Source organism: Lycium barbarum, chromosome 6 (genome assembly GCF_019175385.1).
Source record: "Lycium barbarum isolate Lr01 chromosome 6, ASM1917538v2, whole genome shotgun sequence".
In the NCBI taxonomy this organism is placed as follows: Eukaryota; Viridiplantae; Streptophyta; class Magnoliopsida; order Solanales; family Solanaceae; genus Lycium; species Lycium barbarum.
In genome coordinates this window covers 113,679,330-113,691,950 of record NC_083342.1, presented here as the reverse complement: position 1 = coordinate 113,691,950, position 12,621 = coordinate 113,679,330, and the positions used below count along the sequence as shown (strand labels likewise).

Here is a 12,621-nt window from a genome sequence, read left to right as displayed (position 1 = left end):
GTTAAACATAGCATAACTACTTATAACCTCAAAAATCATCTTGTCCTTGAACTTGTGTAACACTTTCTTGATCATCTTCTTCCATTAGTTCTACATGAAAGAGGTCCATGCTGTTTCGCCTATACTTTTGTGACAAATACATGAATGATTGATAGAAAACATTAGCAGTCAATGATTACTAGAACGCTTTCATACACTAAAACTTTTATAGTCTATCCATCTTCTACATATATTGCGATATTCAAAAATTTAACTATTTGTTTTATCCACCTTTTAGATTCTCATTTTTTGGCAGAACACTAATTTATCAAAGGAACAGAAAAAGAAAACCGGAAATCAACAAAATGTTGAGCCAACGTTACAACGGTCTCTGACTGTAACACCCCGTACCTTTAACGAAAGTTTTGACCACGATCCTAGACTTAGAACATCAGATAAAGAATGTGGGAATTGAAATTTTTTCGTTCAGTTGTGATATGGTGGTTTACGCCCATGAACAGTGTTCGTATTCCAATTTACGACCATGAACAGTGCCCGTAAACTGAAACCAAGAATTTCTGAACATTCTGGAATTTGACATTTTGAGGTCATATGGTTAAATACGGACCGTATTTTACTTTACGGCCCGTATTTCAAAACGTGTTTGAAATTTGGGAAAACTTCCTTGATGAAAGTTGTAGAGCATTGAAATACCTTTCCAACGGTATCTTACGGGGGTCAAACGGACATCCGTGCAAAGAGTTATGGCCATTTTACTGAAGAGATGCAGTGCAGTCCATATGGCAGAATACGGACCGTATTGCAGTTTACGGCCCATAAACTTAAAATACGGCCAGCACAGTGCTGGACGTAAACTGCATTTTCCAGAACATTATATGTTCGTTTATATCAGTTCAAGTCATTATTTTTCACTCCCTCAAACCCTAGGACGACTTCCTACTCTCCTCCAACATCAAGAACACCAAGGTAAGTCCATCCTAATTATTCCAACTCAATTCTAACATATATCCTTGTAATCTAAACAAGAAATCATCATTCCTAATCTAGGGTTTTCAAGAAAACCCATCTCAAGATTCAAGAATCAAGATTTAGGAAATTTTCTCCAAAATTCAAGTCTTTAATTCAAGTTTTGGAGCAACTAAGGTATGTAGAACTTCCATCCACATGAGGGAATCTCTATGTTCTTCCCCATGCTTAGTTTCCTTGATAATCATGAAGTCCAAATCTTAGGGCATTAAACCCAACATATTGGTAGCTCGTATTTACGTATTTATGTACATGAATTTTGTATCTATACTCGTTGTTGTATTCCTAATCTTCCATTACGGTTATTAGGAATCCTAGCCGAATCCATGAATCAAGAATTCTTCCTCATGTGTTCTCATTATGTTCATATGAAACTTAATGATGTTATTTTGCAAGTTACAAGCATGTTTTCAAGTCAATTACATATATATGATTATGAACTATTGTTATTACTCATGAATCAAGAATATGTTTACAAGTTATTTCGTGAAATCATGATTACAAGACAAGTACAAGTTAATTCACGAAAGTCATGGGCTTCTTAGCCAACTATATTATGTTCATGTTTTTGGGAGTTGCACGAATACCGAGAAGGCTCAGATAGCCTGAAACTACGTAGCCACCGTAGGACAAGGATCGCTCCGCCCGGATAAGACGATACCTTAATTTTATACTGAATGGATCCATCAGGTACCTTACCACCTTATACCCTGGCAAGGTATAGGGGCTCTGCTGGTCCGGCGAGGTACCAGACTCCACGTATCCACGTGGTGATATCATGTGTCGGTTTATGAAATGCTCTCCCTACTTATCATGTTTTTACTTATGTTATATAGATACATATGTACTCATGCTCACGTTCATGTCCAGGTTTTCAGTTTCAGTTCTTATCTTGTTATTCTATGTCCCATGTTGTTTTCTTCCGGTTGCTTTACATACCAGTACATTCAATGTGCTGACGTCCCTTTTTATTGCCCGGGGGCCTGCATTTCACGATGCAGGTACAGATTTACAGGACGACGCTTCTGCTCATTAGGATTTGCACGTACCAGCTTATTGGTGAGCCCCATCTCATTCGGGGTTTAGACATTGTATTTCCTTATTTAATTTTACGTCTAAAGGTATGCTGGGGGCCTTGTCCCAGTAAGTATGTTTTCCAGTCAGACTCATGATAGAGGTTTCATAGACTAGACAAGTCAGTTATGTTATGTCATACATTCGGAGTCGTATAGCCATTTTTGGCTCATTCATGTTATTTCCGCACTCATGTTTAAACAAGTACTCTATTAAGTATTATGACTTACCACGTTTTATAAAGGCTCATCATGCATTCACGTTATATTTCCGCTCATGTATGCCTCATGATAGTTCAGCAAGCCATGTGGTTCGCTCGGTCACATGCAGTCAGGCACCGAGTGTCGTGTTACGTCCAGGCCATGGTTCGGGGCGTGACACTGACCTCATGTCATCTCTTATAGAGTAACTAATAAATCGTATGAGCAAACTATTTATCTTCGAGAGATTTGCTCACGTCTTTTAAAATGTACCATATGAACAATTATTTATAATATTTTATGTAAAGTTCGTAATATTTCCAATTTCAACCAAAGAATATACTAATCGCGGAGACAAAGGAATATAACTCTACAAAGGTATAATAAAAAGAATATAAACAAATTACTAAGCTAAAGAAGAGGATAAAAAAAATATACATTTGGATTCAATATTAACACACAATAGCTTCTTTTGTTAACTATGTGAATTTCAGTTTCAAGTGTAAATATGTAGAGTAAAATTTGAGCTGGTAACCAGACATGTTCTAGAACCAACAAGCATCAGACTTATCCTCGAAGTGCTAAAAAACATAAACTTCAGCACCCTAACTATAGACTACAGTCATCACTCCTAAAACACAAAACTGATGAGGCAATACAGCAAATTAACTATTAACAAAACTGCTATGAATAGAAATTCATCGGCTCAATTCTTCTCTTCAACTTTCCCTCCTTATGAACAAACAATAGCTATTAGGTGGTAAGTTTAATTTAATAAACTAAAACTAGAGAAGGAAAATCATGAACAGATAAATAACACAAATGATAACGTCAAAGATTTATAAGTATTTAAATTAGGGAAAAGGTCAAAAACACCCCTGAACTATTCTAAATAGGTTAATTTTATCCTTCGTTATGTTTTTGGCTCAAAAATGCCCTCAAACTAGTCAAGTAGCTCAAAAATATCCTTTCTACTAATAGTTACGTGTCGACGCTTATATTTGTACCTTCCTTTCAGCTTGTGGCTATCTCAAGTGCAATTGCATCTACTTTGTGAAACACAACCTGGATTTGCAATTGCACTTTGTGAAACACAACCTGGATTTGTTGTTGGCATCCCGATAGAGAAGTATGGGAATAACATGGGTGTGTATAACTTAATTGATGATTACATTGATGTTATAAATTTAGGAAATGATACTTCCTTTAGATATATTTGGCCAACCTGGGTATTTCCTAGTTGTAGGAACTGCTTGAAAGTGGGTTAAGTTCCTACCACAAACTAGGAAGTATCCAGATTGGGCAAATATATCTAGAGGAGGTATTCCTAAATACATAACAACAATAGAATCTTCTTTCAAGCTATACATACCATTGATTCACCATACTTCTTCTCCAACTGGATGCCAAGAACGGGTCCAGATTATCATTCACAAAGTAGATGCAATTGCACATGAGATAGCCACAAGCTGGAAGGGAAGTATAAATATAAACATCGACAAGTTACTGTTAGTACAGATATAGACTCACATGATTCAATATAGAGAGAGGATTCAACATTGAATTAGGGCTATTTTTTGGGACAGTTTGTAGGTCTAAGGTAATTTGGACTGAGACATTTACAAAAAAGACTGAGATATGATCTCCAAAATGGAGGAAATGTAAGTAGAGAATGCAATTGTTGGGTGAAAGTAAAGGAACAAAGAGTGGGCTTTTATAGTTGTTCTAAAGGGGTCATGAAAGAATTGGAAAAATCTAAAACTATGAAATATAGAAAGCTACAAAATAACTTACTATATCGGCTTACAATTCACTATAAAAAAAATGAGTAATTTGCGGAGGTTGAAAGTTGCAATTCGCGGGAGTTTTAGCCTCCTCAAGCAATTAGCGGAGGCTAAAATCCCCACAAATTGCAACTTTCAACCTCCGCAAATTACCCTTTTTTTGTAGTGTATATTTCAGAAATTTAAAATTACATCTAACCTCGCTTAAAAACCTACCAAAAGATAAACTTTCTTTAGTAAATTAAATTCCTTACATGGCTAAATTATTTCTTTTCTTTAATTGTCCAGTCAAAATATATAAACCTTAGATTTATTTCCTTACCAATCTCCATATGCATTCATTTGTTGACCAAACCCGTTTATTCCTTACCTGGCTAAATTATTTCATTTCTTTATTTGTCCAGTAAAAAAATTTAAACCTTAGATTTGTTTCCTTATCAATCTCCATATTCGTTCATTTGTTAAGCAAACTCGTTCCTTAGCTACTTCCCAGTCTATACCATTCATCTTAACTAATTTTTGGACAAGCGCGATGCACATGTACACCAGTATCAATTTGTAATAAATTTAGTTACAAAATAAAAACTAAACAAAAAAGATGTAAAGTTTATGAAAAAGATGAATGTTTATCATGTTTAGCTAACTCAATAAAAAAATTCTATCCCACAAAAGTGTACGTGGCCAGTTTAGAAGCATCTTATAAGAATATATAAGTCCTAAGTATAAGAAAATGCACCATCTTCATGATCCCACATAACATTTGTGTAGAGTTCTTTTTTTTTTCCCATCTTGAATGGATCTATAGTGTTTCCACAATCGTGTGCAAAGGTGTTTTACTAACTGAGCAAGCCTCACTTGTCAGTCAGTACTCCTAGTAAGGAACAATTTCTCAAAGGATTTAGCTAACAACATAAGAGCTCTTATATTATAGGTGTATTATAATTCATAATAGGAGGTTATTACCCTTATAGCAAGTCACCTAATTAGCTTTACTTTACACGGTTTTGTATGTGTTAGTGCATGCCATTTTTATTTGAGGATGTTAAAAATCAATACACTGTTGTACAAAGAAGGCATGCAACATAAGTTGACTGGTGAGTAATGACAATAGATAATCTTTGACCTAGGAAAAGTGTGACAAGAGGGAAAAACCATGCATCTCAAAATTGGACATGCTAACTAAAAGGCTCTTTTTGGCCTCTAATTCATATTATTCTCTGCAAATACAACGAAATGAACCAAAAACTTTGATTTAGGCTCATGTTTCAAATGTCCCACTAGATATATACATAGCTCAAAACCGTCGGGAAGACCACACACCCAATGGCTTAAACCAGTTAATTTGCACTGCAGAAGGTGACATCTTATGGCTCAAAGGCAATGAGGCATAGATATCCTATTAGCTGCTTTTTAGAGTTGCATGCCACTTTTTTTTTCTGGTTACATAACTCTTACGAAGAAAAGCCAATAAGCCACAAATCGACCACCAATAGCTGTTTCCTGGGTTGCTTGAGAGTTTCTAGGTAAGCAACTTTTTCTGGTTCATTTACGCGCTCATGTTGTAGACGCGAAGTCACACGCATATATCAACGCCGTTAACGGCTGGGGACTTCTCGATAAGAAACTCAATTTGCTGGTCATGTAAGAGAAGACTTGTTATATGAGAGACAGTTTAAAAACATGGCACGAAGAATATGTTAAGAATGAAATGAAGTTCTAACTCCTCGCTATTACGTTCACAGTTTCTAGTTAGATCATAACCAGTTCATTTTCCTAAGAAAGCATCCCGAAAACTTAAACAGTATTCAAGGAGATAAATGGCAAGTATTTAGAAAGCAACAATCAGCAATAGAAGGGTATTCACCTTCACTGATTTATTAACTTCTTCAAGCTTATGAAACAGAAGATCAGAAGGTACAAAACTCCTGTGATCCGGTGAAGCATGGGGTGGAGAGCCTGTCAGCTGCATAATAGATCGATGCAAGTTCAAATATTTAAATAGAATGAAGCAAAAAGAAGCATTATAATGGGATTTGATTTACGTCGTTCATCCATAATAATGACGGATCATCGATGCAAGATCAAACTGTGTTCTGCTACTACATGCAAGAACACTGGAGCTCTGCTTGTAATAGGTTCAGATGAAATGATATAGGCAAACAGAATATCATTTAAAACAACGAGAAGGTGACCCTGCTTCATTATGCTTCTTGATTATGTCCCCCACATAATAATTGCCCAAAACATATTCCCTTCAGCAGGGAATTATAGTGATCAGAAATTTTAATACAACTTTGTGCTTTATTATCATACATGCAAAGGAAAAAATTGTCTAAACATTTACGGAAAAGAAGTTAAGCCCATAGCAGTAACCTTTTTTTTTTCTCTCTTTTGATGAATTAAACCCATAGCAGTAAATTAAAACAAAGGGGTCTTCTAAAATCAACCTGGTACCAAACAACATCTTAAAAGACCCTGTTGGAAAATGTTTATTGGTGACGAAAAGAAATATAGAGATACTGATCCTAAGGATCTGATTTAGGCTAAAATGGTGGACTATCATTTTTACCCTTGAAGTTGTAGATGGTGATCTCAAAACAGCTTGAGCCCAGTTAAAGTCTCCGTACGAGCAATACTGTCACCATCACCACCTTGAACCACAGGTCTCCAACTCCTTCCAACATGTATGACCTTTGATGCTTCAGTTACGATGACCTGCAAATAATGTAATGACACTTAGCACTTTAGAATCAATGTTCTGGTCTGCCAATGAACCGACAAACCCCAAAAGCAAAAAGGAGAAAAAGAACAGAGGGGAAGTTTCAGAGGAAAGAGCAGATATTTTACCTTCCTTAGGAGTCCAGGATTATGTACACCTTGCACCTGTAGTTCATCAACTGGTGCAGCTTTTCCACAAGCTATACTTTCAACTCTGAAGGTGTGTAGTCCAAACATTGCCTGCAAGCAGCCTACAAACATAAATTGGTAAAGTTTTTAACAGCAATAGGGCACAAGAGACCTTCATGGAGGTACTACAAAGAGTCAGATAAAATATTTTATCAAGTAAAACAATTGAGTAGAAAAAAGGAGAAATTGTTTAAATGAACGGAGTTCAAGAAGATAATGAATGTGAAAAAGAACGGGCACGGGTGAAAGCAATATTGACTGTTATGAACTGAAAGAAAATTGCCAAGCTAGTGCCTGTTAGTTGCATTACAGTATGCCTAACACCCATCTGCTCATGTATAAACTTGCTTTCCTTTTCTTACTACTATAAATTCTAAGAAAATGTTTATTCTTGCAGTAAAGAGTCGATAAACTACTTTATACTCCACGAGACCATCAAGTCAGATTCTTCTTTTCTTTTTTGAAGAAAAAAAAAAGGAATCTGATAGGATACTATACCATCTCTTTACATCAGAGAAGGACATTCAGAAGCTGATCTTGTGCAACTCGTAATGACAAGTTTAAATTGTTTCTTAAAGATGAAGCCACAATGATCTGCTCATCCAAAACGTGACAGTTGAACAGGGACATATAATTTACATGCAACAAATTACTAGTAGATAGACGTTCATGAGAATGTAAGATTTTCCAGATGCAACTGATTGAGAAGTTGATACTCCAAATCACTTCTATAAGTTTTGAGGAAAATGGAAGACATGTAATTATGTGCTTTGTCTATAGATAGATAATAGTAGACACTAGCAGGGGAAGCTTTCAATGAGACTGGAGAGTAGTATATATACTGTGCTTCAGTGAGATCAAATCAGATTTTAGAATTTAGCCCATAAGTCTTGATGGATAACTCCAAAATTTAGCAGGAACATAAAAATCATTTGAAAGTTAAGGCCTCTATTTTGGAATTTAGGAGCAGTTGGTTGATTCACGTCCAGCATAACCTCATTCCTACATCATCTAGCACAACCTCATTTTCAGTGGATGGCCGATCAATCCAAAAAAATTGGAATGAGGGTTACACCAAAAGAACAATAGAAGAGCTTTAGAGGATATAGGGTATGAAAAGTTGCAGTTGATACCTTGCTCAATAATGATATCTATCACTAAAGGAAGAGGAACGTGCTTTTCAACTTTTATGTCTCCCCAAAACGGTATAAATGAAGGTCTTGAGACCTACATTGACAAAAAAGCAGATGTATCAGCTTTCTATATCGTCTCGAGAAAACAGCATGACTTGATCAAACAACGCATACCTTGTAAACAATTTCATCTGGAGTAACGTAAAGTTTGCGTGACGAAATATCCTTTTTAAGCACATATCTTCGAATGGGTAGATAGAGTAACATAATTATTCCAACCCCCCAAGCTAAAACCAGCAGCAACGATATAGAAAACCATATTATAGTGTCATACTGAACACTTTTCGCTCCAAGTTCATCAAAAGAAGCCATGTATAGTATTTTCTCAGGAGTATCAGCTTCTTCGTCTCCGTCCGACTCTGATTCAGGATCAGAAAGAAGTAAATTTGTCGACGAACCTAGTTTTGGAACCCCTTCTGCATGTCCCATCAACATTTCTCCAGTTCAAGCCTGGACATTGTCGGAAAACATAAACACAAACATGCCAGCAAATACAACATATGTCAAAGTTGAGCTTCAATAACAGTGATTGATCCATGATGCTCGGTTACTAAACTTGATGTAGGAAAATGCATATCTTATGAGAAGAGATTACATTAAGATCATCAAGAATTCTAAGGACAAATCAAGAAAGGCAGATACTTAAGATGGCCTATACTGAATGGGTTCATATTGTTTGAGCAAATTTATAAGGATCACTTCAACTTATCAGGGAAATTGCATACATATGCAGTGTGAGAGCACCCACTAGAACGACAGATATGATTCAGAAATTTTTACTTTAGTCTTTGTTTGATAGTGTCTTAGTTTCCACTGGTTGTAATAGTTTAACTTCTGAGATAGCGAGCTGTGTTTAAGCTATGCTATGTTGCTGATTGTACAGTTAGTGATTACTAAAATGTTAGTTACCAAAAAAAGTTTGAATGATTAAAGCTACTAAAAACAATCAAAGGCCTTCAATCTTAGCTGCATTTTCATTTTCCAATCTTTTTTCTCGCTTTTTTCTCTCCAATGTATCAGCAATAAATAATTGTTGTATAGTGTACCCCAATAGAATGATTGATAAACAAAAATTAATTCTACAACTGGTAAAAAATGACTACACAGTCACACACAAAAAAAATGTTTTTTTTTTCCTTTTTCCTTTCTTGCTTATAAGAGATAAAACCGACTTCTACTCCATAATTCACATAAGCACAAGAAAACATCCTAAATGAAGAAACCAGAAACACATATATTCAATCCAGAATTAAAAACCTACAATTATGATTACCTTCATACTGCTAAAACTCATAATGCACACAAGAAATGAAAAAAAGAACAAAAGAACAAAACTTTAGGACAACCCAGTACGTTTATTGTGGTAAAGACTCAAAATTTTGAAAACCCAGAAAGTGAATAAGCATTATCATACTCTAAAACAAATGAATCATTTTAATTTTTAATACCTAGGTAAAACACAAGAATTGTAAAGTTTCTTCCTTTTACCAGCTTCAGTAGTACAAAAACAAAAAAAAAAAACAGAAAGAAGGGAGATAGTAAAAATGTAAGAATTTTAGCTAGGGTATGTGATTTAAGGTAAAAGTTTGATCCAATTTGTTAGGGTTTGGCTTTGGGGGGGAAATTGAGGTATTTGGATAATCCAGCCCGATTCTTTTGCTATTCGGGTTAGTAGATCGGTTAGACTCAAGCTTTTCCCTGGTTTTAACACGTGTACCTCAAACAGTAATAATATGTTTATCCACAATAAATAAATTCTAAGTACTAAAAAGAAAATCCTTACCAACAATTTATTTTCTATTAAAAATAATAAGATGAATACAAGTTTATTTGCTACTTTGTGGGAAGGTTTCTCTCTCAATTAGATAGGCTCTTCTCCATTTTTTCAAATTTTTGCTTGAATAAGAGACACACGACATAATAACTATGATACCAACATGGAACTAAGTACAAATATATTATCATATGATTTATTTTTATTTTTTATGACAAGAAAAATCGTAATCACTACTCTTCGGGTGCGCACAGAATAAATTCCGCTCCTGTGCAATAAATCATACAAAAGAGGTAACTCGCACTGGGCTGACGAGCTAGACCCAGAAGACAAATCCCCTGTTGTTGTAGGCAGGGGTTTTGAACCTGAGACCTTCATGATGAAAGCACCGTGCTCAACCAACTGAGCCACCCTTACAGATTATCATATGCTTTATTCTTGTCGGCACAAATAGTTACACAAAATTCTCTTAAATTGATCTAGTAACCATAAAATCCAAATATTTTTCACTTTATTTGAAATTTTGAAATTGGAGTTGAACATGAAATTGCGTTTGGTTATACATTTTGCAAAGAAATATATTTGGTGGTTTTGAATGTATTTTTTCTAAAACAAAGTATGAAATATGATTTATACCTCAATTTCTAAAAACTGACAAATCATCCAACTTAACTAGTTTACCTGAAACGTACAATCAAATCTTCTCTAAAAGAGTAATACAATACTTCATAATGAATAGTCACATAATGTCATAAATTGGATTCCGTAGTCTTTTTTGAAGTACAAAAAAACTTATTTCACTAATTTAAATGCCACCATTAACTTACAAGCTTATCCCGGATTATAATACATTATCACTATTCATTCTAGATAAGTTACATCAATTTCAATTTCCTGTGTACACCGAACATAGATGAGATTATAGCTGTTAAAATGGGCTTAGCTCGCGAGGCCAGCCCAACCTAATTCTTTATTTAAGTAGGGTCGGGTTAAGCTTTTCTAGTCTATTTAGAAGTGAGACTCAATAGCCCAGCCTCTCCTGACCCGCCGCCAGCCTCAAGGGTTGGGCTGAGGCCAGTCCTTGAGGCTGAGAGAAAATAATAGATTAGTTAGTTTTTAAAAAGGAATTTTTACGGGTTATAGCTACTTCTAATACATAATTAGTGGTAATAACTACCTTTTATTTTAATTACTAATAATAACTAAATACTTTTCTAATTTAACTATTATAGTTACACAGTAACTTTCAATTACCATTTCACAAATACACCTAAAAATTAGTACCCCCAATCTCATATCCCCTTTTAATGGTAACAATATTAATCACTTAATATACATTACCATTCTTTCTCCTTTCTCATAAATTCTTACCTTTTTAAAAAGGAAAGAATCTGTGAATGCCCAGTTAAATAGTCTTCTTCCTCTCTTCACCTTTCTGCATTTTCACTTCCATTCTCACCCGTCAAGAAGATTCGTCGTATTTTTTTTTCTTTCAAACAAACAAAAAAAAGCCTTAAAGTACTCTTCTTTCTTCTTTTAAAGTTCCGGTATATCAGTCGTCATCTCAGATTCTATTGCCTTGTGAATTATTAAAAATCACAATAATTCGATTTTCCATTTTGGGATATTGCAATCCAAAACGGTATTTTCAGTACGATTATTTCGATTCAAGGCATGTGTGGTCAAAGTGGGCCTCTTTCACGTTCTATCCCATCTCCTTTGTTTCATGAATTTTTCGCTATTTGTGTTATTATTCTTCCACAAAATCAACTTGGTGGAAGTGATTGTTTTTGCTCCAGGCCGTGGTGGTGGTTATGGCGGTGCACACAAGAGAAGGGGAGAGAAAAAGTTTTTTAGGGTTTTGAGAAGATGAAAAATATATGTATTTGTGTATGTTCTATGATATAACTACTAATTGTTGTGGTTGGTGGTGTATTTTTGTAAGTTTTTCTATATATTTGTGTATTTTGTTAAAATTAATTCCATCGGTTCATCTAGTTTCAAATACACGGGTGACGCAAATACATGGTAAGTTTTCTATGTATTTATGTATTTTGTTCAAATTAATCCCATCAAATACATGGGTGATACAAATTGTTACTTACACAAATACATGGGATTTAATATAAAATACATAGGTTTTGATTGGAAACTTCAAATACATTAGTTATACTATCAAATACATGGGTAAATAAAAAACGAAATCAATATTGAAAACTTCAAATACATTACCACTAAATACACGGCCGGTGCAAATTGTTACTCACACAAATACATGATATTTAATATAAAATACATGGAGTTTGATTGGAAACATCAAATACATTAGTTATGCTATCAAATACATGGGTAAATAAAAAACGAAATCAATATTGAAAACTTCAAATACATTGGCTGTTGAATGTTTTCAAATTTTGAATTTTTGATTTTTTACGTTTGAATGTTGAAGATTGGATGAAGGAATAGAAAACGGTTATGGAAAAGAAATCTAAAATATGATTTTGTTGAAGAGTATGGTAAAAAATACCAATTAATAACTAATTAAATGATCCCACCGTTATGGCCTAAAATCAAGGGATATGTTTTCTTTTTTTACTGTGTTTCTATGAATTTACAAGCATCAAATATATTCGAAAAAATACCTTAATTTGGGAAAACATAGC

The 12,621-nt window shown here is 34.6% G+C and overlaps 1 protein-coding gene across 4 annotated transcripts; it reads right to left on the bottom strand.

Moving 5' to 3' along the window:
- Positions 1 to 5,119: 5,119 nt before the first annotated feature.
- Positions 5,120 to 10,106, bottom strand: LOC132645616 (uncharacterized). Of its 4 annotated transcripts, none has more exons than XR_009584145.1 (7): positions 9,968 to 10,106; positions 8,299 to 8,634; positions 8,125 to 8,218; positions 6,932 to 7,053; positions 6,654 to 6,799; positions 5,949 to 6,047; positions 5,120 to 5,717 (listed from the first exon to the last, which is right to left on the bottom strand). XR_009584145.1 is itself a non-coding variant. In XM_060362703.1 (5 exons), exons 2-5 carry the CDS (start codon positions 8,617 to 8,619, stop codon positions 6,677 to 6,679), a joined length of 660 nt encoding a protein of 219 aa, XP_060218686.1. In that variant the 5' UTR covers positions 8,620 to 8,634; positions 9,633 to 9,874; the 3' UTR covers positions 6,255 to 6,676. The 4 variants fall into 4 exon arrangements, 1 of the variants encoding a protein (XP_060218686.1); XR_009584144.1 differs by lacking the exon at positions 9,968 to 10,106 and adding an exon at positions 9,458 to 9,614; XR_009584143.1 differs by lacking the exon at positions 9,968 to 10,106 and adding an exon at positions 9,633 to 9,874 and having other exon boundaries at positions 5,123 to 5,717.
- Positions 10,107 to 12,621: the final 2,515 nt, after the last annotated feature.

Excerpts from the sequence above, each read along its gene's own strand:
- LOC132645616 (XM_060362703.1), bottom strand. The coding sequence starts at position 8,619 with ATGTTGATGGGACATGCAGAAGGGGTTCCAAAACTAGGTTCGTCGACA. Across the intron at positions 8,219-8,298 it reads CAGATGAAATTGTTTACAAG|GTCTCAAGACCTTCATTTAT; the intron begins GTATGCGTTGTT and ends TTGTCAATGTAG. Across the intron at positions 7,054-8,124 it reads AGATATCATTATTGAGCAAG|GCTGCTTGCAGGCAATGTTT; the intron begins GTATCAACTGCA and ends TTATGTTTGTAG.